Source organism: Ambystoma mexicanum, chromosome 1p (assembly GCF_040938575.1).
Source record: "Ambystoma mexicanum isolate Mex_15411 chromosome 1p, UKY_AmexF1_1, whole genome shotgun sequence".
Classification (NCBI taxonomy): Eukaryota; Metazoa; Chordata; class Amphibia; order Caudata; family Ambystomatidae; genus Ambystoma; species Ambystoma mexicanum.
The window spans coordinates 1,171,386,519-1,171,413,313 of NC_090921.1; the positions used below are offsets into that span (position 1 = coordinate 1,171,386,519).

The following is a 26,795-nucleotide window of genomic DNA, read 5'->3' on the forward strand; positions in this document are numbered from 1 at the left end:
TTTGTAATAAAGAGTGTCTTTATAAAAAAACAATAGAAGAAACTAGCAGTGTCCACTCACCTAACACAAGAAAAATATGCGCTGCCACCAGCACATCTCGGACAGATCATGCGAGTGAAAGAAATGTTCCTAAAAGAAATGGGAAAGAGGATACAAAGTACCCCTGCTACACTTTACTGTAAGGTGATGTGTGCAGCTTAATAATAAAATTCAATCTTGCAAAGGAGGGCAGGGTCCCCCAGCACTGGTAGCCTCAGCGGCTGACCATTGCCCCCAAAACAGACGAGCTAAGCAAGGTCGGCAAAGAAAAATTGCTTTACTTATCTTAAAGTCAATGGAGGGAAAGCGGAAAAATGGAAATGATTCCAACAACGCTTATCATTAAACATGCACTACTTGAACTTGGTCGGAGTAGTTGTCCACTCCTGCATTACCAGATCAGAGGCACTAGTGACATCAGCCAGGCCACGGATGTTTATAGGTGTGCCTGGACCTTAAACCAGTGCTCCCTAATTCCAAGCGCAACGCAGCACATCCCGGATCCTAGACCGTGCACATGAAGAGACATCACCATATATGGGCGCCTCCTAACTAGACCAAGCGGCAGACGGCGAACAAAGGCTAGCCAATGTAGTGGCCAAAGTGCACCTTTGCAGTGATATTTAAGGTGAACAGTGATGCACCCAAAACATATAAAGATAAGATTAACACCCTAAAGACAATCGGAAGCTTCTCTTCAAAATATTATTTTCTGGTAACCATTAATTCATCAAGGAGCATCAGGAAAATTCAAGCTTTCTTTTCAAACCCCCCCACCCTCCATATGCGGTTTTACATAAAGCCAAGATCTTTATTGTAAGGAAAATATATTTTCCAAATTGGTACCCTTCTTGTCCCTTGAACAGTGCCTCTTCCAGCATATACTCCCCCCTCCTCCCCAAGCCCCCCCAACACCCCTGGTAAAGATGGATGCAGACTGCCATTCTTTGCCTAAACCATCCTAGAATCAGTTTGGGGAAGTTACTGTTACTTCATATCTTGGCGCGCTCTGAAGTGTGGCTTCTTTGAAATATGCTGAGGGTGGAGGTGCCAGCATGAATGGGAATCCCCCTTTCCGGTAGCCACCACATCATGCCGTGTGAGCTGCTGCGGCTTGAGTGGCCTGCTGAATAGACATCCCTGCCTGGCAACCTACTGTGGCAGTATTCTATTTACTGATATTATTGTACCACTGGTTCTCAATGACATAGTGGCTAAAATGAGATGTGTCCTTTTTGGACTTCTTGCCGAGAGCATGTTTCATGAAGTTATCCACAAGCATAGAGGACAAAGGTCACACATTTTATTACAGCCGAGGGTCATGTTCTCATTTTCCCTCGTGCAGTCATTGTTGTGTGGTGCTACCCTTTTGAGAGCAGAAGGATTATTGGGGGGGGGGGATTTCAGATCACAATCAAAGGAAGTACCAATGAAAACTGTGTTTGTCTTCTACCTGCACCCCTCTCCTTACTTTGCAATTAATCATTATTGCTCCACTCATTCTTTTGTCACTCTTCCCAGTTTTTTTTTCAATTTGATCTCCCCCCTTTCCTCCAAAGCACTCTCCCTCTTCAATTTCGAACCCTTTTTACCTCCCCTTCTTTTTCACCTCTAATGCCCCTCGCCACCATCGCTCTTTGGTCCCAGTGTCCTGCCTCTGTCTCGCCTGTATAATATGCTGCCACCTTGCCCGACGTCCTTTGCTTATGTCTTGCTTTCTCTTCAGGTTTACACTCACTTGCACGTGATTGAGGAGCGCATGAATCAGAGCCTGGCTCTGCTCTACAAGAACCCCCGCCTCTCCGAGGAGCTCAAGGGAGAGATCCGTACGTAATCGCCCACTGAACTGTGCCCTCCAACCCCTTCCTCTCGTAGGATGTAAAGGGAAACTTCCACACATTCACCTTTGTAACTAGGCCCTCTAAACCCTTCCCTTCTATACCATCTGACGGGAGATTATTTATTTGTATAGTGCACCAAATCCGTAGGCATCAGGGAAATCCGACTCACTGTCTGAACTGCCCCTAAATCTTTTACTTGGTTTAACGCTGAAGGTAGAGGTGGGTACTGAAGTATTCTGCGAATTGTGTCCTTGAAGGCTTTCACTTATTTAGAAGGTGAAGAGTGAGGATTTTTATATTCATTTAGCTGCAGTACCCCCCAAAACCTTTCACTTCCATAACTGCTAATGGGAGAGATTCCTGCTGAACTCCCCCTCAACCCCCCAAACCTTCCTTTTTATTGGAGTTGAATTGAGTGGATTGGTGGAAGGGACAAATGGCTCAGACGCTCCTTCCCAACTTTCTATCTCCCCATCCTCCGGCCAGCTTCTCTGTGTGCCTCTCTCCAGCCACTGCCTATCTCCACCACCCCATCCTCTGATTGAAGCTCCTTGCATCTCTCTCTCTCTCCCTGCACAGAGGAGCTCCTGCGGTCAGAGAGGGCAAGCTCCAGTGCCCTGCTCACTACTTCCATCTCCGAGACCCGCACCACGGAGGAGTTCCTGCATGTCGATAGCAATGAGGATCTAATGCTCGACAACCGGCCGGAGGGCCCGGCCACCACTGACTTCTTTGAAACGGAAGGTGAGTCGCATGCCTGTGGAGGAGGAAACTCACACTGGTCTACATTAGACCTTATCAGGAGAAGGGAATGCAACAGATGTATGATTGACCCTGTTTTCCGAGTGTGAATCTTGGAAGGTTCACCCCCAGGCAATGAAGTATATAAAGAGTATAGGTGTTGTGTTTAGTTTATTGATATCATAAACCATGCAATTTTCACAGACACTCTGAATTGTCAGTGAGAGGTTAGTAAGTGCCTCGCATAGATTTCATATTCTCATAAAGTTGTGATTGACTCATGATCTTGGCAAGAATGAGATTGCTGTTTTCGGAGTGGTTGTAGGGCAAATAGATTCAGTGCGGAGGAGATGGCATGAGTCGCTTTGGTGGCAGATGAAGCGGTTAGTCTCTCCACAACGCATGGCGGATACAGAGGCTGATTGCTGGACTCTACGGATTGACGTTCGTTAAAGGGTTCTAAGATTCGGATTGCTTTTCTCAGTGAGTCCTATTTCAGGCTAAATCTACCCATTAGGAACTGCTAAACAGGTCCCATCATCACCCTAGAACCGCCACCTGAAGATCAGATAACTAGTCCCAGCGTACGCAGAAACAATACCTCCTGGAATGCAGGAAATCCACGAAAGCCAAACCCTGGTGCTGCATTTAAGAACTGCAGGGGAAAATGTCTCGGGTTTAAGGGTCACCGGTCCACTCTGAGGTCTTTTGAATTTAGAATAGTCTTCTGCAGGGTCATCCAATCCAACCTTTTATTATTTAACAAAATATAATAGTTCATGGTTCAGTGGTGCAATGGTAGAAGGTAAAGCACGGCAAAAACAGAGAACACAAAGGGTCCTGATCATGAGTTGGGTGGCATTAGCGCCTACCCATCTGGCGGTATTACAGCCGGATCGCAGGTTGGGCACGAACTATAAATCCCCATTCCATTTTTGGTCCACAATTACCCAAGAAGGAGAAATATCCTTCAGGGAGAAGTGATCTGTTTAAAGAACGAGGACGATATGTCCTTTCTCTAAAGAAACAAAATAGCCGTAAAGATCATGAATAAAAGAAAATAACAAAAAGGCTAAGTACCTACTGACAAAACGTAGCAAGGAAGAACATGGTCCAACAGTGGGAGTACAGCGTCAGAAGAAGTAGCCCGTTGCGAGAACGCTAAACCTAGCCTTTCTCCGGTCGTTCTACTAACATTTACAGCATCCTTGGAGCATCCTTGCGCTGTGGGTCATAAGAAGAAAGGACCCTACAGTGTTTTTCCAGAACGTCTTCACATGACCGTTTCCTTTGAGCTCTCCGGAGAAAGTCTTGCGTGAGGGCATTACTCGGAGCCGTTGAGCCGTGAGAGACGAGTGTCATGTATGTTGACACAAGCGCCATGGGAAAGCGGTGCACTCTGGCGTAACACACCGGAAAAGGACCAGTATTCCTAACACTGTCCATGGAAGAAACCTTCATTTTTCACAAGTCGTATCTCACACCTCCATTGATTCACATATTATCCTGCCAAATGATTCACCAGCTTCTGCAAATTCACCTAAAAAGGTGGAGTAAATGCGCAGTCCAAAGTAGAAATGTAAAAAGCATACATTTGTAGCATGAACTTGTTCAAGATTCCCTTATGCTATGCATAATACTCTCATGTCCCACTTCTCGTCTGCGTTGAGGAGTCGGATTTTGTTTTGTCAAAGTCTAACTTGTGTGTCTTGATCACGTGACTCTATATCACATTTACCCAAATCCCACAATCTTGCACACATTGGCGCAGTTTTTGAGCATATCCTTCCGCCTGCGGATTCTCTGTAAGAGAAAGTTGCACATCAAAATAGTGGTGATTAGGCGCACAATTTGACATGCAGGAAGCGGTGAACGACGTCATTAATTGTGAAAGAATGGTGGGTCTGCGGAAAACCCTTTGCTAAGGTCAGTGGGAGAAAAGAAGCTGCGGATCCATATCCTATTGCCACAGGTCAGGAGGCAACCTAGAGGTGCCACGCTCTGCCCTGTACCCATGAGCACGTGGACCGCAATGCTGCCAAACCACAGGGACGGTACCCCAGTAACGAAATGAAACATCTGTCGTGCGCCTGGTTTCTGGAATACGTGCTTCCTTTTTTTAACAGTTTATTTTAAGGCAAACCAAAGTGGGAGTTTTAAATGCGCAAAGCTTGCAAAAGTCCTTTTGGAAAAGTAAACAATTTCTAGATTAGATTCTGACGGCTCACTCGTGCCTATGGTTAACACGCATTTACATGGCATATGCTCCCCCCACGTATTTATTATTTATTTAGTATTTATAAAGCGCCACGCAGCCCGTGGGCATTGTGGCGCAGTTACAACAGAGAACTTGGATTGCATATACATACACGATACATGTGAGTATGGTACAAACTTAGTTACATTTCATTACAGCGGCAGAAGTTAGTTAAAAAGAGTGGTTCTAAGATTTTTGGGAAACGCTCTGAGGGATGTCTCTGCTCTGCGTGTGTTCGCGAGGGCTATAAGGTACTCCCCAAACCGTCCGGCCCCACACCCATTTAGCCGTAAGGTGTTTTAGTAAAAAACATAGCACCTCCGTGAACATTGTTTTTCCCTTTGCTCTTTCTCAATGCCAATTTGTGTTCGTCTTATCCCTTGTTGTGTTGCCGTCGTTAAATTGTGTAGTTTCCCTTTTCTCCTTGACAACAAATGTCTTTAGAAGTGCGAATCAAGGAAGATTTAGATTTCGCCTAAACAGCATGAACACCTTCATGGGCTGTTTTCTGGCCTGGCTTCGATTTCTGGCCGGAAGTCTCAGTAGAAGGTTTGGCATTTCAGTAAGTTTGCTTCAGTTCACTGGTGAGCAGCGTGCAGTCTTCAGTGCAACGTAACTCTGAACGTAAAGTCCTCCTGGTGCTTGTATGCCTATCAGGGTCCTGAGAGGTGTCACACTAGTCTTTCTTCCATGCAAGCGCCGATGTCATTATGCTGTCAGCACAGCTTTTATACTGTACTCCTAGAGTTGACATGTCCGTATAACTCGGAGATTTAGACTGACTTGTCGGGCACATTCTGTGCTGCTCAAAGACATCCATGCCCCTCTTGCCACAGGCTGCAGCCTAACTGAAGCATTCCATGACACTGTCACTTGATTTGTCCTCTAGCATTGATGTCCGAAGCAGATATCTGGTTCCCATAATGCATTGCTTCAATTTCCACCGAGGGTAGTCTTCTGGTAGAGGCCTGGTTGTTCTGTTCTTGTACAGTGATATGGTAGCTGCTGTAAAGGTTTTCCCCAGCCCTCTGGGGAGGGGTGTAAGCTGACCCAAACCTTCGAGAACAATCTGGGTGTGCATCAAGTTAGTACCAACTCTCATAACTGGTAGTAATGGATAGCAGTCAGGTTTCACCCTTAAGTGGGGGTTGAGATGGTACCAAAGTACAGCTAGGCCCATACATACACATAATGAACACTACACACAGAGGCGTAGACAGGGTAGGGTCTGAGCGGGCAAGGCCCACCCAACATCTGTAAATGCCCACTCAGCCGCGCTGTGTGGGCATTAACAGATGTTAATGTCACTGCATTGGGCCCAATTACAGTAGCTTCAGGCCCACTTGTTTGACAATCCTTTCTACGCCCCTGACTACACATAATAAACTGAAAAAAATATATACTATGCATTTTTGCTGGGTAGATAGCTCAGTGGGTGGAGCGCTCAGTGGTGTGATCTGTTGGTGATCTGCAGGTTCATTTACCAACCAAGGCCAACTCAGCCTTTCATCCTTCCAAGGTTGATAGCTAAGGACCCCCTTTGGTTGGGTGATAATTGTATGTAAATATGTTCTATGTACAGCGCTTTAGAGAAAGAGCTATATAAAAACTGTAATAATCAAACCTCCTTAGTCATCTTGCTTAGGTTCCATAAGTAGGCTTTATTCCAGTTACGTTTAAGATGGTAAACCTGAACCACTGGGTCCCATCACCCAGGCTAGACCTCTCCAATTGACACTCCTGGAACCGTGAACGACAGGCATTCCCAACACTCACAACCAAACATTCTCTCAGACACACCAACATTCTCCAATGCATTCCCTAGCATCTGCATTCACACCCAGCACGATACAACACACCTGCCTTCTTCACACACACACACACACAAATCCACAAAAGGAAACGCACAGGGAACATTCATACAAGGCATCTTTTTTGTGAGTAATGGAACTCACAACAAGGGCGTAGGGCGTCCCCCCAACTTACTGGCTGTGCCTCCAGCAACAGCCACTCACTCTAACGGAAGGAGAATCCTTCCATCAACCCATACTGTAATTCTCATAGTCACCTGAATGGGAAGGCGTCCCCCGTCTCCTTATTCACAAACACATCTGACCTATTCCTCACTTCACTTCATCTCTGCCTGCATACACAATACCCACTGACAAAACCTCACACTGGAGGAAAGATCCCACACCATCTCTATACACACAATTGTGTTGGCGCGATGTCGCCACAAACCATACCTCTTTCAAAGTACCCTTACCAAAATCTACTATGCTTGCACAATGACACTTACATTTTGACATTGCCCTAACTGTCCCCAAAGGAAACATCTGTTGACCTGGACCTACTTAAAAAGGTAAAATTAACCATACTTCCCACTGACACATTTTTTGCTCAAAGAGTCTATACACCCTACACTTAACGAGATAAGAATCGCATCCTTAATGCCCATAGCTGAGATCAGCTCTAACCTGCAAATTCTCAAAAAATGTAGTCCCTATGGGTATGTTCACATAAAATCTAACCACTTCCACTGAAGCTGCTTACATACATATTATCATAACAAACCGAATGGGACTTGACCTGAGATCCATGTTGCCCCGCAACCTAAAAGTCCATGCTGCGCCAACACATAAAGCTAAAACATCCTCAAAAGTGTTAAACTAACACACTCGCACTGATCACGCTCACTGCAGTCCCACTCACCTCTTGCCCTATCAGTGTAACTATTAAGCTAAGCCCCATACCCAACTATACCACCCCCAGACACAGCAGCAACCGTTGCCAGACACATGACTCTCTATGCAGGGCACTCGCTACCCGCACCTCTCACTGACAACACGCTGCATATATTGCTCAACAAAGCAGTCCTAGCGTGCTGCCCTGAAATACTGTGTCACTTAACACATAGTTTTACAAAGGATACAGACTGTGCGTTGTGCAGCTATAAAGGGTATAGATTGAGCATTGTGTAATGCGTGTAGCGCACACCGAAAAAACATAAATGCCATGACCGTGGTTTGTGTCCCCTCATTTTCTTTTACATCCTCCCGCCGGGACGTCTACACCACAGCCCAGCCAGTTTTTAGCTAAGTCCAGGATACACACTGCACCTTTCCAAAAAAAAAACGTTCCACCGAACCTTGCAGTGGCTTACAACACACTAAAAAAAAACAGGTCGTGAGTCATTCTCCTTTTTGTTAGCGCAGATAGTGAGACGCAACAACGTAACATCCTCATCCAATTTAATGTTGCCGGACCCCTCGCCACTCGACAAGAACCTGCCTATTCCAATACTGCATGCGCCGCAAGTCGCCTCCATGGTGCACCATGGTTATGTCCCTCGTCGAGCTGCCGAACAGCTTTCTGTTGCTTTCTGTTTCTTACGCTGCTCCCTGCAGGCACACTGCAGCCTCTGCTTCCTGTGTCCCAGGCCACATAAGAGACGTCGTTTGACGCCGTGCGGTCCTTTCTTCTGACCCTGACAGTAACTGCGCAATGCTCGCAGATGATCACTGTTGTGTTCTCCGGAGGCCCAGCACGAAAGGGCTGGCTCCGGTCCAGGAGGCCGCGTGGGCTGGAGCGCGGCCTAGGCAGGAGCGCTGAATAACACACACACACACGCTGGTTTCGCTTTGCCCGGAACTGCCTCCCACTCGAGGGGGCGGGGCTTTTATTAAGCTGCCCTACGTCACCGCGCTGCGGGACGTAGGGCGGATATAACATTCCTCCTTTATTTCAAAATAACCTAACAAAACAAACATAAGCAACATGCTCAACTATAAACTCCTGCCACTGCTGTTGGCTTAGCATACATAGTCATTCAGCCTCGTAGGCGGTCTCGTGGTCTTTCTCAGACTGTACCGTTTCACTTGGGGGCTGTCCCCGCTCGGTTCGTAAGTCTGCTCACCTTCGCTGCATGTGTCCTCACTGCTGGGCAGTCTCGGTGATTGCCAGCTGCAATCCCCTGTGGATTCCTCCTCGGGGTCTTGCGCTGGCACGTCGCTGCTTTGTTGCTCGTTGTCGTCGTGAGGCCCCTCGCAGTCCGTCCAGAGGTGCTGGGGCACGGGCTTGAACCAGGAGGCGTTCCTTGTTACTTCCCGACCTCCCCGTGTGACAGTTATCATGGTCCCACGCCGGTTGCTGATAGTCCATGGCAGTTCCTCATACCTGGTGTCTAACTTGGATCTCGTGGGATTTCGCAACATGATGACTTGGTCGCCCACTCTGTGGTTTGAGGGCCTTGCTCTTCTCTTGGCGCTCATGTGAGCATTGGCACGTGTTCTCCTCGTTTCCACGCGTGCATGGTCGACGTCGTCAGGGGTTCTGCTTGGATGATGGGGAATCGACGAGTTGATGATAGTTCCGAACATAAGGTCAGCAGGTGGTATGCCCGTGGTACTGTGGGGGGTGACCCGATAGTTCCTTAGGAACCGGAATAGGTCGACCCTCCACGGGCTGTCGTTTGCCTTTGATACTCGGAGTACCTTGTTGATGGTCCTCATGAATCGCTCGACATCCCCATTCGCTTGTGGCCACCTTGGCATGATGTGGTGATATTTAATGCCCAGTTCCTGTAGGTATGACCTGAATTCCTCCCCTGTGAATGGGGGTCCATTGTCACTCTTAATGGTCGTGGGCAGACCATGGGTGGCAAACATCTTTTCTATTACCGGGATGACCACTTCCGCGGCGGTGGACTCCAGTATCTCGACCTCTGGATAGCGTGAGTGATCATCGATTGCCACCAGTAGATGTAGACCCTCTCTGATTTTGCAAAAGTCAATGCTGATCGCTTCCCATCGTGCCCGGCCACGCTCGGCCGATAGGATCGGTTCTGGGTCTGGTGGTCCACTCGTTATTTGGCAGGGTAGACATGTGTTCACTAGGTCCTCAACACGATCGTCGATGTGAGGGAACCATACCCTGTGTCTGACCCATGCCTTTGTTCTTGCAAGCCCTTGGTGTCCTTCATGCGCTAGAGCAACTATCCTGTCCTGCAGCCTCGGGGGTATGATGATGCGGTCACCCCTTAGCAGGAGCCCTCCCTCAGTGATTGAGCTCCCTCAGTGATTGAGAGGTCTTGCCGAACCGTGAACATGCCTGCTAGGAACTCCTTGGCCCCCTCGGTTCTGTTGCGTGTGTGCCACATGAAGTCTTTCCAGTTGCCTGACAAGATGGCATCTTTTACCAGATCGCAACAGGGGTCATTCTGGGTTTCTGTTGCAATGTCCTCAATGTTTATCGCTTTGGGCCTCATGGTGTGGACTACTTGACAAATGTGCTCCTCCGTTTCTTCGGCGACTAGCACTTCCTGCTGGGTGGCTGGTCGTGGGTGTCTCGACAGGAAGTCCGCGGGGTTGCCACTGCCCGGTTGGTAGACAAGTTCGAAATCATATTGCTGGAGGTGTAGTAACCACTTGGTGATTCTGGCTGGTGGGTGTGCCGATGACCCAATGAAGATTGGTAGTAGGGGCTTGTGGTCGGTGATCGCCGTGAACTTACGCCCATATAGGTACATGTGGAAGTGTCGACACCCCCATAGAACGGCGATTGCCTCCTTTTCTATATGGGAGTACCTTTGTTCCGTTGCTGTGAGCGCCCTGGATGCATATGCAATCGACCTTTTGGTGCCCTCTTTCGTGACCTGCATCAGGATTGCTCCAAGTCCGACTGGGCTGGCATCCACAAATAGTTCGGTCGGGAGGTCCGTGTCGTAGTAGGCCATCTTGGTATCAGTCGACAGGGAGTCTTTTATGCTCTCAAATGCTTCCTGGCATTCGGGCCCCCAGTCCCACTTGGTGCTGGCCTTCGTTAGTTCCCGCAGCGGTTCGGATAGGGTTGCTAAGTTCCGAATGAATCTGCCACAGTAGGTGGCCATTCCCAGGAAACTGCGCACCTCGGTGGGAGTCGTGGGGGGGCTGGCAGCTTGTATGTCCGCCACTTTCTGGGGATCAGGTGATATGCCGGTGCGGTCGAACCTGTATCCAAAAAAAGTTATTTCCGGTTTTAGGAATTCGCACTTCTCTCGATGGATTGTGAGTCCGGCGCTTTCCAGCCTGCCCAGTAGTGTCTTGAGTCTCACGATGTGTTCCTTGGTGTCCGGTGCATGTATTAGGATGTCATCGCTCACGTTCAATACCCCTGGTATGCCTCTGATGACCTCCTGGATGGTCTGTTGAAAAACCTCCGCGGCCGACGATATGCCGAAACTCAGGCGCTTGTACCTCCTCAGACCTAGGTGGGTTGAGAACGTGGTGATATAGCGCGACTCTCTGTGTAGCTTCAGCTGGTGGTACCCCGCCTTTTGGTCTACCTTCGAGAACACACACGATCCAGTGAGGTCAGTGATGATTTCATCAATTGTAGGCGTTATGTGTCGCTCTCTTTTGATGGCTGCATTGGGCAGGCGCATGTCAATGCAGATCCGAACTTTTCCTGGCTGTTTGGGCTTCCGGGTGACCACCATCGGGGAAACCCACGGTGTTGGTCCCGTGACTTCTTCAATAATACCAGCGGCTTCGAGTGACCTTAACTCCTTCTCAACTTGTTCCCTCATGTGGAAGGGTGTCCTTCGGTGTCTTACCGCACGTGGTTGCACTGATTGATCAATATGTAGTTTGATGGTCTTTCCTTTGAGACAGCCTATCCCCCTCTGTAGCTTGGGGTGTTGCCTGAGGAAGTTCTCTACCTCGGATGTGTCGTCAACGTGGCATATGAATTTGACCACGCCCAGGTCTTCAGCCGCATCACCGCTCAGCAGGCTTTCAATTCCCGCCTTGACAACATAGATCTTCGACCATAACTTCTGTTCGCCATGCTCAAGAGTGGTGCAGAATCTCCCGATGACTGGTAGAGGTTTCCGACTGCCGTAGGCAAATAGCCAAGTGTCTGTGGATTTTAGCTCGGGTCGTGGTGCGAGGGTTTGGAAAAGGGTGGTTGGCATGACGTTTACCGAGGCCCCCGTGTCAATGGTCATTTGTATGTCCTGGCCTTGTATGTTAACCATGCATTTTCGTCGCCTGGCGGTTCTTTTCGACGGTGCTGGCCCTTGGTTTAGTGTCTATACTAAGTACACCTTTCGGCCCTTTCCTTCGTTCTCCGTGCCTGCTGTTTGTCGTAGGGCTGAGAGGTCATCCCCTTCTTCTTCTGTCGAGGAGTTGACTACTGCTACCCTCCTCGCGCTGGCTTGTTTCTTTTTTTTCGATGACCCTTTTTCCTGGGATCCTTGTGGAGGCTGTAGTGGCGTGTTCACTGATCTGCACACTTTCGCGTAGTGATCCTTCCTGCCGCATGCTCCGCACGTGGTGCCTTGCGCCGGGCAGTTTCGCCTTCCGTGCCTTTGACCGCCACACCATCCACATTCGGTTGGTCCTGGTGCTCGAGGCTGCCACCTGTTCTGGGTGTAGCCGCTGCCACTTTCGCTCCTCGTTGATTGTCTGTCCGAGATTTGAGCAACCATCGCTGTGGAAAATGACGGCTGGAGTTTTTGTAGGGTCACTTCCATGTTGGTGGCCCTGGAGTGGGCAAGCTCCCTCTGTCGACCCAGTTCCAGGATGCGTTGTAGAGGGATGCCCTTTTCACTGAGCACGAGACGCCTCAGCTTCTCCGAGTGAATTCCATTTATGATTTGCCTCCTGATCTCCCTTTCAGTGTTCGTAAACTCACACGACATGGCCAGCTTCCTCAGCCTCGTGTGGTAGGCGTCGAGAGTCTCATCGGTGGCCTGGATGGTTGTGCAAAAGATAAAGGTTTCATAGTCTGGATTTAGTTGCGGGAGAAAATGTGCTGTTAGAGCGTCCTTCGCACTCCGGTATGCATCTTGGCCGTCATCCACATCCAAGGAGTTAAAGATGCGCAGCACCTCGTCGCCCACACTGAGGAGTAGATGAGCTTTCATTTTTCTGGATGACGTGACGTCCTTACATTCCATGGCCATCTCAAACTTCTGTAGCCATAGCTGCCATCTGGGCCCACTGGACGATGGGTCTGTGAATGGGTCGAATGGTTGGATCAACATCGACAAACTCCCCTGCGTGCGAGGCGGTGGTGACGCCATAGACAGGTTTGCCGCCATCCTGGACGGTGTGGAGGGTCCAGGGGTCGATGACCCAGTCGCCATGGTGTTGCGTGCGCTTGATCACCGATTCTCTGCCTTCTGGGTTCGTGCGCGCCCTGCGTTGGGGCAGTGTCCTACCGGCACTTGTACTCCGATGGATTGGCGCTTTGTGGCCTGTGTGCCATGCAGGAGACGTTGTGCAGGTGAAGACCGGGATGACACGAGAAGAGCAGAAAAATTTTTTTTCACCCCCTGAGGATGAGGTGTGGGAGGGGAATGAAAAGAAAAAAAATGTTTTTATTTATTTTATTTTTTTTGGGGGTGGGGGTCACGTGATCGTGGGGCCCCCACCGGGTGGCCTCCGCGTGCAAGGTCGTGGTGGAGCGCGTGGATGCTCGCTCACCTCGTCGCCATTGTTGTGTTCTCCGGAGGCCCAGCAGGAAAGGGCTGGCTCCGGTCCAGGAGGCCGCGTGGGCTGGAGCGCGGCCTAGGCAGGAGCGCTGAATAACACACACACACGCTGGTTTCGCTTCGCCCGGAACTGCCTCCCACTCGAGGGGGCGGGGCTTTTATTAAGCTGCCCTACGTCACCGCGCTGCGGGACGTAGGGCGGATATAACAATCACCACACCTTCGCCATCTCCCCCAGCGTATATCCTGACGTCGCTATTGGCTTCTCTACCAGGAAGCACACCGCAGCTCCCTGTTGTCAACTGTTGCCAACACACTACGGGACATACTTTGATCAGGTGAGGGGTGCCGGCACTGTCTCTCCACTAACAGTTCACTTGCAGGGACTGCACACCACGTGGTAACATTGCCTCACAACGGTCAATGCCTCCTGCGGACAGACGGCCACCTAAGGCCTGGCAACCCTGCACCACTGCATGTTCCAACTTCATGCTCTGTCACTATGGGCACGTGTATTTTACCCATATTGGGGCACCTCCACCCCTTCTCTTCAGAACGGAGTCACTTTGTAAGCAGGAGTTTCCCTTTTCTTTTGAAGTATGCTGAAGGGCTCTGGGTCTTGCGCTGGGAAATAGTGCTCATTTTACTCCTGGGACTTCTCACCATTCCTTCTTCTTGGCCCTGGGTATCCTTCTGTAATTAGAAAGTCTACCCTGAACTTCTCTCTGTGCCCTTGGTGATGGGGCTTACTTGTGTGAGGGAAGTGGTTCCTTTCCTTCTTGTCTGCCCCCCCGCAGCAGACCGGTCACCTTTCTCTTCTCTTTTCCCATGTAGGTTCTTTTCCTTTCCTTGAAGAAAGACCAACTCGTCGCCAGTGTAATAATATAAGCTCCATAGTCATCTTGCTTAGGTTCCATAAGTAGGCTTTATTCCAGTTACACTTAAGATGGTAAACATGAACCACTGGGTCCCATCACCCAGGCTTGACCTCTTCAACTGACGTCCTCTGGAACCTTCAACGACAGCCATTCCTACACTCACAACCAAACTTTCTCTCAGACACACCACCATTCTCTCGTGCGTTCCCTAGCACCTGCAGTCACACCCAGCATGATACAACAAAAACTAATCATTATCAATTAAGAATTGGCTTAAGATTAAAAACACTGTCAATTAAGTAACATAAAAAGACACGCAGAAACATCCCAGAAAGTATATAAAAGCAGAATATGCGATTAGATTGAACTCTTCTCACTCCACAAACCTGTTACAGGTGACACACCGTGCCAGAGAAGCACTAGACACTACTTGGTTCAGAAGGGTGGGAGAAAAACGACTTAAGAAAAAAGAAACAGTCCGAAAGGGGTAACAATTAGGCAAGTATGTGGTCCCAGTTTACCCACAGAAACCTAGCAGAAATATTTAACCCCACAATCGGATACAGCGTAGCTCTGTTTAGCAAAGTTAAGGAGTTATTTATTATACTGAAAAGCATGTAAAAACACCAGTACCTTTTTTTAAAAAAATTATACGAATTGTCCGGGAAACTTAAGGGACCCAAGGGGGACTAGTGACAAATATCACAGTCCAGATAAGTACATGTTACGTTTTTCCATAGGGATGAAAGGGACAGACTCCATAGGCCTGCTGCAGCTATGGGTAAAAGGTAGGCAAGTACTGATTTTTGCCAAGCGTTGCAGCAGGTGGGGCCGCCAGCGGGCTGTGGTGTCTAAGGGTCCCCCAATGAAGAGATTAAGCCCTAGGTTCTAGTAGGCCAGAGGGGATACTCATGATACGAAATCGGTTTATGGTAGGGGGCAGCAAATCGTCTCTGCACCCAGAGCCAGGAGACGGATCCGGATTTGTAACATGTGCTCGGAGCTCTGGTTGCTGATGAAATGGCCATGAAACACAGGTGCATTTAGGTACTGGGCTTTGGTTTGGCTAGTAGTGGTTGGGATCTCCAGACAGTGTGACCTGAACCCACGGCACCGCAAGAAAGCTGAAAAGGGAGTCCCAATGAAGAATAAACCCGGTCTTAATAAGCCACGAGGTGCAGGGCACAGCGTCAGTAGCCATAGGAGGATCCGAGCGGACTGAGCATGCATATCAGGACAGCGTAGGGCGACAAAGGGTCAAGCTAGCCAACAAGAAGTCTGTCTCATAAGGAGGACAACCGCTGAAGGCGACCCAAGACACAGCACGACGATGAGCTGAAGTGGAGTAGCAGGCAGCCCCTTCGTTCCAGGCCAGCAGAGAATACATGGCTCCCACCTTCAGGAACTTCAGGACCAGAAGGAGTTTTCCAGGAGGATCCTCCCAGACCTCTTTCCACCTTGTGAGAGTTGACATGGTCAGCATGCTCTGGCCAAGCAGGCTTCATCGCACCCCACACTAATGGCAATGTAACTCCTGGGTCTCTCAGGGAAGCAGGAAGCGGGCAGTAAGCCAGCAGCGATGGAGGCAACAGCAGAAGGGGACACGTGACATCCCATAAACAAAGCTGAGGTGGATCGGCAGTAAGCTGGACAATCTCCAAGCCAGGAAGTCTCCCCACCTTATGGCACTTGGGCCAGAAGGATGTACCAGGAGGCAGCACTGCAGACCAGGATGATGTCTCATGATGCCAGCGAGCTAGGAGGACATCATCAAGCAAAGGAAGAGCACCTCAGGGGATTCCACCAGCAGAGGAGCAGCAAGGACAAATGGCCCTGGCCTGCCAGTATAGCCACAACAGGTTCCTCGGCAGCAGCCCATCTTCATCTGCAGTCTTCCAGGAGTTGAGCTACAGACCTCAGGAGTGCACCGTGACTCCCACTGTGGATGCATTCCCCTAACGGCTGGCACAGGCCAGTGCGCCAATCACATTAGAGGAGAGCCCAAGAAGGTTTTTGGGGCACAGCTAATTAGACTGGAACTAAAACCTTCACACCTAGAGGCACTGCCACACTGAATGAAGACTGGAAAGAGTGGAGTACTTTAAATAAGTCTATACTAGTTGAAACTACAAGTTCTGCCCATGCCTCGTGGTCTACATAGACAAATCGATGGCTCAAACCAAAATTGGCCGAATCAGGGCGTATAAAATGTATTTTAACCCCAAAGGCTACCATGTAGATTGATTGATCTACTAATGCGGCAAAAGTTGGAATTGAGGTAGCCAAAAATAAATCCCATCTGTCTCCATCCTACGCCACCACACACTTTCAGAGTGATAGTCACCCCCTGGGACCACGATGCCCAGTTAGCCATATAGGCTACGAGGGGTAGCACTCCAGAAAAAAGGTTGCTGTGGTAAGGGGAAAGTAATAGCAGTCCCCTTGGCCACAAGTGAAAAGTACAAAAAATTGAAAAGTTCGCAGAAGATGAAAGAACATCAGAAGGACAGAAAGAAGGAGAGAAACAGGAGAGTGGATGGAAGAGGTAGCAGGAGAGCAGAAATGAGGGAAAGGAAGGGAAGAACATCGAGTGTGAGAGGTAAAGATGGTGTGAGACCTGGGTGATTTGAAAGGCAGAATGTCTTAAGGTCATTCTTCTTGTGGGACTGCAGGTTAGGATTCATCTGGACATTTCTAGGGTGATTAAGAAAGGGAAGGCAGTTGCTTTTAGGCTCTCACCGGTTACCCATCTCTAGTGAGCACCTTGTGATTTAGGGACTAGGGTAGAGGGAAACCTGGGGAGATGTGTGAGATAGTGGGGTGGCACTTAGTTGGAACCTCTTAATCCACTTAATATAAATAATTGAACCATCTTTGAGTTGGTGTGGTCTTGTGGCTATTTTTGACATATATATATATATATATGTATATATATATATATGTGTATATATATATTCACTGAGACAACTTTGTTGAAGGGACGTTATGACTAAGTTGCACTAATAAAAACCTATAAAATCCACTGAAATAACTTTGTTAAAGGGACATTATGGTTAATTTGCACTAATAACAACCTATGAAATTCACGAAAAAACATTGTTAAAGGGTTGGTATGGTTACAAGTAAAACCAAAAAAACCTCAGAAATTCGCCAGTTATGGTAAACTAGGCAACCATAACTCGCGCACCACCCCCGTGCACTGCTAAGACTAACAGCCAGGACATCAAAGATGACATCACAAATGTCATTGATGACATCACATGTGGGCACGGCCACTTTATTTTAAAGCACTTGCAACCCATCGCTCAAAGACGTTCATCAGTCACAAACTGATTTTGTCCTGTTTTGACAGTGGTATTGTTATGTATAAAAGATTGCAGGCTTTGAGAACTCGCAATGTTGTTAGGCAATGCACAGTGAGATTAAATTATTTGTCATGGACCACACTTTGGTTAAGCAGCGTGGTCCAAGCCCCTTGTTTTATGGCTGGTCTCTTGGTAACTGTTGTGATACAGGACCCCAACTAACCACATCTAAGCAGCATGGAAACAGGAAAACAATTACCGGCTGCAGAAATAACATACATCCAGGTACTTTCTGCACCCATCACGAAAATCAAAAGTTGGCACCCATGAACAGTAAGTGAATATATATCTTAAATTGAAATTGACTAATGTAGTTCATTTGACCTTTCCCTTAGAAGAAAGTGCGCAATACAAAATAGCATTGGACCTTTAAAAAAAAAGTAATGAACACCAGAAAAATAATCTTAGAGGAAATGTTCTAATAAATATGCTGGCAAAGTAGAACATTTGCTCACCTTTTAAACCCAGCTGTCGTGAAATATTCCCTGGTAAACAAAATCCCAATACGAAACAAGTGCTTGTGGCTTTGTGGGCAAGCATCGGCACTGGGAACATGGCAAGCAGAGTAAAATCCTGGTAGACGAATACTTCAGCAAGCTCTCCAACCTCAAAAAATCCCATGTGTTACGTCTGCCCTGTGCACGAATGTTCTTTACTTATGCCCTGAAAAGCAGCCACAACCAGAGGAGAATAACTGCACCAATGTCCAGGATTAAAAGCTCTCTTCCCACGTCATGGGCAAATACTCATGACTTACTTGCCCTCTCATCATTTCTCCTCCTCACCCCCATGTGTGGCTTTCAAAAATACTCTGCTTTAAAAAGCTATCTTGAAAAGTACACATATCATAGTGTCACTCAAATATATAAATCCTTATAGAACTATGTTAGGCAAAAAGGTGGCATTATTCCCCCCACCTTGACTGTGAGACTGCCAATACCAGAATGCAACTCAGCAAAAGGCAAACAAATGGTCTCCGAGTGCAAAACTTTCAAGGAGTGACAGAAGTATTTTTTTTTTTTTTTTTTATGTGGATGCTGTGTGGTCCGAGATATTTAAAACTAAGAAAACACACACGTTCAGGATTGTGGACTGTCTGCCATCCGTGCAGTAACCAAGACCAACCCTGCTTAGTTTCAAAACGAGGAAGGATCCAGCCCCCTTAGGCCATGTTTCTCAAATTGGTCTTGTAAGGTGGGCTCATTTATTAGACAACTTGCCTTAGGGGGCAGACCCCTTCACTTTGAATCTAAGCAGGATCTGTCCTTGTCACTGCATGGAAGGGAGACCTGGCTCACCCTGACACCACTATAGCTGTAAAAATATCTTTAAAAAGAAAAAAAACTGTAATCGCGGGTACTGAACTACACATACACTCGGCTAGCCATAGTCCTTTATAGCTTCAAATATCGGAAAAATGGCAGAAAGATAAATGTTTACCTGCCTCCACAGGCCCTCACCAAGTGCCCCTCTCATCTGTGCCAGCTCCCGCCACTCCCCAGATGGTCTCCTCACCTCCACTGCCCTCTCCCGTTCCCCCGACAACACACGCTGTTTGCTTTGAGATGTCGGCTATTTGCGGGCTATAGGCAAGGCAACATAAATCTTTGTGTTGCAAACTCAGTCCCTAGACCCCCTCCAACTCCCAAATTTCTTTGGGCCATCTAGCCATAACCCCTCCCCCCCAGCACACCTCTTGCCTGATGGCATGTGCATGTTTTTTGACCTGCAAATAGCTTTTTTCCTGCGTTTTATTTTCCCAATCCTCAGCTATAACCTCGAATATCTCTCACATCGAGAGAAAAACAAGATGGTGGTTGTTTCATTTCTACAAACACCGAGTTTTGGGTAAATACCCCAGATATAACTAACTATTTTTGAGAAGGGAGCACCCCCTTCTCCGTCAAAAATCTAAATTACACTGCACGAAATAACCCCAAACCACGCATGGATCTCGAGTCATCACTTTGTGCCCACGTTGCCGCAATTTGGATTTTATTTTTTGTCTTCTTAATGAATTTCTATTTTTTAACTTATCTTTATGAAACTTTGCAGTCTGCAGGACAAGGGGGGGACTGCGAGTCCCTAATCACTTTTGACATTTCAGTCAAATCTGTTACTCAAATCAAAGTTATTAACAATAGAATATAAGGGGTTCCTATAGGAGTCTGATTCACCTTAACTATAGGGCGGATATTGCATATATATGTTAAATCATAATCTGTGTCCTCGGGCCCCCTACTTTTAAATAAAGGTACTGATTCATCCTCAGAATGCAATGGTCCACCTAAAAGGTCCACTTGCTTACTGGGCGTGAAGGACACAGGTGATCAATTCTGCACACACATGGAATACAAGGCTGGTGATACGTGTGAGAAATAGACATGACTCTTTGACCTTTCTCTTAGCTTGCTTTGTGACCAACCTCATGTAGCATCCACTTGGTGTTGCAGCCCCCACATACTGTGCTGGCTGGGTGCTTAGGCTTAAGGGTATAAGAGTTAATGCAACAGTTTAGTACAGTTTTCTATAAGAGTCGGTATTACATGGCTGAAAATAAAATGGCCCAGTCTCCCCATGACCTAGAAGAATTCTTTAAACCCTGCTATCCTCTAAATCTACTAGCCTCTATTTCCACAATGTTAAAACTGTCCTCAAAACTAAGTCGGAGTTTTGATGGTAATTGTTTGTGGATTTGGGAGCCTTTTCTGTAACTGCAATTCTAGTGTGTGAAACTAATGGATTCTGGTAGGCCTGCATCATTCCATATATGTACAGGGAGTTATTTTCCTGATCTTGCAATGTAACATCGCGCAATTGACTCTCCTACTTCTATGCATGTCTGCCTGCCTCTGTGTATGTGCCTGTATGCCTATTCACTTGTCTTTAAGGAATTTAACCCAGAAGCGGGGATTGCTAATGGGTCCAGGGAAAGACAGGGGACTCTAAGGCTTATGTGGAGACGCTCTCGGCTCCTTTGGGAGTGTGGTGAGTGAGCACCCCCTTATATGAGGTACACTTTATGGAATTAAATGTGGGCTGCACGAGTAAGGGGTGGAGTGGTTTTGTTTGATGGTGTCGCCTCTCTTCCCGACTGCCCTTCTGCTTATACTTTTCCTGACTGGTTGCATTTTCTCTTTCTCTTGCTCCACCCTTGCTGTCTTCAACTACACCTTCTCTCTTCCTCCTTCTCCCTTCTCTCAACTCCAGCCGATTCTCAGCAGAGCGACAAAAGAGGTGAGTGAGACAAAACTGTCTTAGGTTCCAGACAGAGGCAGGATGTAAAGACAGATGGGCGAGCAGACATACAATTTGGGCGTGAAGAGATGGCCCAGGAGAAGTGGAAGGCGTGGGGGAAAGAGGAGGCTATATGAATGGTTGGGAAATTAAATGTGGTAGCTAGTTGAAGTGGTTGAGACAAAGGGGTGGAGCCAAGGTGCTTAGTGGTGGGGATCATCGGTGTGGTCTGGTGCCAGGCAGTGGAGTTTGGGAGGTAGGCAGAGGGAGTTGGGGGACAGATAGTTAAAATGAGGCAATTCAGGGTCATAATAAGGGAGAGGAATCAAAGTGAGGGAAGTGTGGAGGGAGTTGGAGAGAACTGACAATAAGTGTGGGGACAAGGATGAGTGAGGGCGAAACAATTTAAGAGGGAGGTAGCAACCTGAACATTTCTCGGTGGGTACTAGGGAACACACTGACCATACTAAATACTGGGTTTGTGTTGAAAAAGATACCATAACTGCTTACTTTTGACTTTATTGTGAGTTGTTTTACAACTGATATTGCTTTAATGTGAAATACTCGCTGAGTAACCCCATCTCTCGGCGGGGTGAAAGATCCTGCAGGATCCCCCATCTCTGTTATAAGCATTGGCGGTGAATATAAGTAGATAACCCTTCACTTTTAAATGGTCTGCTGAAAGTAGGATATGGGGACTTTGATCCTCATGAACTCTCCATTGGAGCACTATGTAAAGTAGTGCCTGATGAGTTCAACCAATGACACCGCAAAGGAACCAAGGGCCTGATGGTGTCTGTCATGACATCACTGTGTGAAGGCAGCCTGTTGGCTGTTCTCTTTGGTTCCCTATAAAACAAAGAACTTGTGGCTTCTCCACAGATTTCCCTTTTAATGCAGGGCCTGGTGGTAATTTCCCTCTGGTTCAAATAAGGCATCATGGACTTGTGGCATCTGCCGTGCAGGCCCTTGCAATTCTTCTCCTCCCTAACTTGCTCACAGGGAAACACCACGGAGGAACAAACTGGTGATCAAGCCTGCTGGTACTCCTTAGAAACCTGACCCTGATTTCCTGTCCTATAGACTTCACAAGGATGCAAGACTAATCCATCTATTCCCATGGGGATGCAGTCAGGTGAACTCTGCGCACCTCTGGGTTCGGCTCATCTATTGTGGCTTTGGTGCTGCTAGTTAACCAGTATGTGCATGTCTGTCCACTTCTGCCCTAACACTGGGGATCTTTGGTTCCTTCTCTTGCAGCGTCAGGAATGACCGAGTATGACTACCCTACGAGCGACAAAACCCTTGTCTATGAGCCAGAGCAAAAGGTGAGTGCACGAAGGGATTGGGGCGGACGCAGCCTTACGGCTGTATGCAGTACCCTAAAAGGTATCTGTCAATACATGGGAGGAGTATAGTGGTTGGAGAGAGTATGAAATAATGATATAATGTGTATTGTGAGGTTCCTTACCACTTACCCTCAACAAGGAAAGAAATGGCACCATGATTGGTGGGGGTTTTGATACTCTTAACTTGTACTCGGCCCTATATGGTAAGCCTCGAACTAACTTAGCTTGATTTACTCACATTGATAGTGGGCCAATCCCGTCCACAGCTATTAGCTCAAATAAAATGATAAAAATCATTCCACAAACATCTTGCATACTGTACAGCTTTTTTGAGTACTTTTTGCCACTCCTGCGTTTTGGTCAATATGATGTGGGTGGGGGCAGGGGACTTGGGGGTACGTCTCCCTTATGCCAGATTATATTGTGATCTGAGAAGGTTTGGGTGTCATTGTGCTGAACTCCTTTGTTTCTGAACATCACACCATAAAATACAATTGCATGGAGATCTTTTTTTGAACCACATCCCCAACCCTTATATCAATCGTTATGAGCCTAGAAATTGTACAGGCAGCACATTTCGAACTCGTTGCCCTCTGAAATGTCCACTTGTGACCCTGCCAACTGACCTTCACTACATACCTCCACTCTGGCTAAGCCTCCCACCAGCAAGCTACTGTTAAGACTGGCAGAGCCATATGGAACCTCTCGAGAGTTGGCCAGTTGTTAACCTATCTTGGCCTCCACACTCTCCATGATCTTTCCCAATGCACCTTTAAGAGCGACTGCACTCTAGTCCACAGTGTCCCTTCTGGTAAACTCCGAATGTTTCCACCAGCACACAATATGCCCAGATCTTCTGAGCTTGGTATAGCTTTAGTTGTCGGCTGCAGACACTGATGATGACCAATATATTGATATTGAGTTTATAAAAACGGATATTTGTGACCACCAGCACAGTATTAAAACATGAATAATTATTAGCGCAGAGGTAAATGTCAACAAGACGAGCAAAACAATTGACCCCAGCGAAAATACTTTGTATAGGGGAGACCACACGCTGTAGCTTCTGTGATTAGGAGCACAACAGCATTCCACTTGTTCCAGCCGCCTCTTGGTGGCCTAGTCTTCAGCTCTTTATTTAACTCAAGGCTGTCCATGAACTGCATCCCCTAACCTCAGGCTGGTCCATTGCTGGTGCTCAGCGCTGCCGTCCTATTAGGATGGCAGCATTGATAGTGGCCTGAAGCTACTTGCTTCCCTTGTAGACTGCCACGCAACCTTCCCTATTGCAGTGGCACGCAATGGGGGGGGGGAGAAGTCTTCTTTTGGTTTTGCATTATACACAGCCTTGTGTGTGGCCCTGCTTCTCTTTAGATCTAAACGAGTGAGGTAGCAGCACCAGAATGACAAAATGGCTACGACATCTTAAGTGGCTCTGGCAAAGAAGTCAAGGGCCATTATTAGCAGCTTATGCCTATTACTGAGAAACTGCAACAACCAAACTGAAGTAGTGAATAGAAGACCATTCTGACCCACACGAACGAGGGTGGGAGGATAGGCCAAGTTATCCGACTCTCTGTTTTGTAAATGCAATATTAAAGTGAGGACGTCGTCGGCCACTCATTCAGGCAGTCTAAGCCTTCTGTACTGAAAACTGGGCTGCGGCCCAGCCTGATGTTTAGCAGAAATGGATAGTCTTTGGTCCCGGGCAAGAATTGACCAAAGGCATGGTTGAGCATCCTTTTTCCAGTGCCTACTGTGTCATGTATCATCAGTCGGGGCAGGCCCAAATCTCCCCAATGTTCATTGAACATGCACCCAGAGCAAACATTGCAAATTCCTTGATAAACACATCTGGTGCTTCAAAGGCAGCCTTTTGGGAAAACAGGAATTATCTGGGACTCTGATCTAGAGTGATCCAACCAGTGGTTTGCAGGCTCATTCCCTGAAGGTATGATGTCAAGGTGGTCCCAGAACCTATATGTGGGCCCCATGCCCCAGAAAGTGTTGATGCCAAGGGACTCTTTCGTCCTTTCCCATTCTCCCGCCTCAGCGCCACCCAGGCAGGGGCTCACACTGAAGCCTTTTCCCATGGCCTGTGGCGCTCATTTTGTGCTCTCTGTGGGATTTTCCGTTCCACTCTCACTGTGACATTCATGCTGAGTGGCTTTTATGTTCTCTAAGGATACCATCAGGCTACTTTCCACACCAGAGATGTGCTCCCACTGCAGCCGCGTTCCTCTACGCTCTTTTTCCTCCTGTTCGGAATCCACGTTAATCTTGCCGGCCCCCTGGTCCAAGCCATGATCAAGGCCATCAGAACAAATCTTCCCATGTGGTCTTGATTTCTTGAGATCTATCTCGAGATCCTTTGGTCCCGTAGAGATTCTGTCTCCACCGAGGGCTGCGAGTCAGGCTTTTCTGTAAACTGTAAAGGCCCCATTCATCCTGTTGCCATCTTTTGGCAATGGGTGGAATGCAGCTCAGGAAGGGCCAGTGGAGGGGTGAAACCAATACAGGCCTTTCCTAAAGGAGCCTAGCACTGGCTGAAGAGGTTAATGATAGTCGGGCAACAGCAGCCGCATATAGGGATCTCTGCTGGTGGACTCTGGTGTTGTCAGACGCCCCCCTCAAGGACTAAGGTGCCCGAGCAAAGCAAATGAAAGCTCCCACTGCGCTTTTCATACCAGACTACCTTAACAGCATGTCGCTCCATCCCAAGCAGGCTTGAGGCCTGAACCTAATGCTTGTGCATCCCATCTGGTTGCGCTTCACAAGCACTAAATCACAAACACATAGAGGCCATTTGGCCCACAGTGCAGTGTGCTCTAGATGGAAAATATATGGTGTCATTGTTGCATACGTCTCCTTTGATTCTGTGCACGGAGGTAACCTAGCTGGATGAATTTGGTGCAGTATAAACCCCTTGAGTGGGATATAGTTCACATATCATTAAATATACCCAAAGACTGTAAGAACCTGGCCATAGTCTCTTGACTGCATGTATGCATTGGGCAGGGCTTGCTTTGCCAGGTGCTTCATTGGATCCATGCGGTTGTGGGTGGAATATGGGCAGTGGGTCTTTGGGAGACTGCAAAGAACCTAATAGGAAACGGGGGGCAGCTATATGCCCATGTTCATTACTCATCTCTTCTGTTCCTTTTCCTGACACACAGGTGAACACATCGCAAGATGTCAAGGGGTTGATCTACAAGTCTCCGGACATCCAACGCGACGAGCTGGTACGTAGGCCAGGATTGAGGGGAGGAAACTGCAAATTATCGGGAAGGCTTGATGTTGAAAAAGTGGGAGGAGGGTGAAGGGAAGGGGCCATGCTCTGGTTCTGGGTAGATGTGTAATGTAAAGTGGTCTTTTGTATGTTACTAGGATTTGTATCGCGCATCGCTGACATTTGCATGGTCTCCAGCAGCTTCCGCCATTTTGGCAGTCTGTCGGCACTAGTCGTTTTGGAAATCCGGAGCTTGTGTCAGAGGAGTGTTACTCTAAAAGGCCTGTTGGGATCTGGGAAGGCCACACACACGCTGTGCCACTTGGCGTGTTACTGTTGTTGTCCCAGACAAACCAGTCTGTTAGGAAATGACTTGTTTCCCAACATTGCACAGCACCTCTGCTCATGGCCTGTACTGTACTTGGGGTCAACAGATTTTACTGGTTTCCTCATTCGATTTGCTCTTCTTTTATTCTCACTGCAAAGAGCCGAGATGCAGGTGTAGCGGGGGTTGGTCTACCCCACACTGAGCCTGAGATAGATGTAGGGTGGCAAGGCAATACACAAGCTTTTTTAATCTGCTGTTATCACCCTTGCCCCACCTCCTACCCGCCTCTCTCAACCCTATTGGTCACGAGGTCCGAGGACCGCACAGTGATTCTGTCACTCTAGGATGGAATCTAGGTGCAGGATAACAGTGCAATAAAAGGCTGGTGTGCTGCTTCTTTAGTGATTGTTTTAATGGCTGGTCTCCCGCTTTGCCCCAGATGGAATTTCGGAAAAGACTCTTTCAGTGAACAAGTTTAAAAAAAAAAAACATATTGTTATAAAAAGAGGATAGATATCACAAACAAGTCTTTATAGTACTCTTTATACAAGTGTAACCTAACTATACATTTACAAACATATTGTTTGTTTGTTTGTTTGTTTATTTGGTATAGCGCAGAACTAAACCCGAAGGGGTAGCTGGGCGCAAACAGTACATGATTACTTAAGAACTTAGTTACAGGAGAAATACAATTTATGCAGTTCGCAGTTAAATCAAGAAAAGTGCAGTTTATACAGTTCACGATAGATCAAAGGTAAGTATAGAAGGAAAGCAGAAGGAAAGGAAGAAAAAATGCGGAACTACGGTTCAGTCTAGTTGATCGGATGTCATTCAGCTGGTTGCAGACGTCTAGTGTCTATGTGGGAGGGGAAGGTCAAGCTAAGTGTCATTGGCATGGATCCAAGTGAGGACTTTTCGCCTGAAACTAGAGTAAGGTTGGTCCATTCTGAGATCCAAAGGGAGTTTGTTCCAAGTTTGCGCAGCTATGATTGGGAAACTAGAGCCGCCGGCTGTACTCTTTTTGTATCTAGGCATCACTAAGGTGAAGGTGTTGG

General features: G+C 47.7%; 1 protein-coding gene across 2 annotated transcripts in view; it reads left to right on the forward strand.

The window, feature by feature from the left end:
- The window catches only part of APLP1 (amyloid beta precursor like protein 1), a 437,997-nt gene that overhangs the window by 375,038 nt on the left and 36,164 nt on the right, over positions 1–26,795 (forward strand). The window contains exons 11-15 of one of the 2 annotated variants that reach the window (XM_069604873.1): positions 1,766–1,865; positions 2,460–2,624; positions 20,808–20,834; positions 22,095–22,162; positions 25,360–25,425. In XM_069604873.1, coding sequence (XP_069460974.1) covers positions 1,766–1,865; positions 2,460–2,624; positions 20,808–20,834; positions 22,095–22,162; positions 25,360–25,425 — 426 coding nt within the window. The remainder of the gene's footprint in view (positions 1–1,765; positions 1,866–2,459; positions 2,625–20,807; positions 20,835–22,094; positions 22,163–25,359; positions 25,426–26,795) is intronic. The other variant, XM_069604874.1, reaches the window with a different exon arrangement.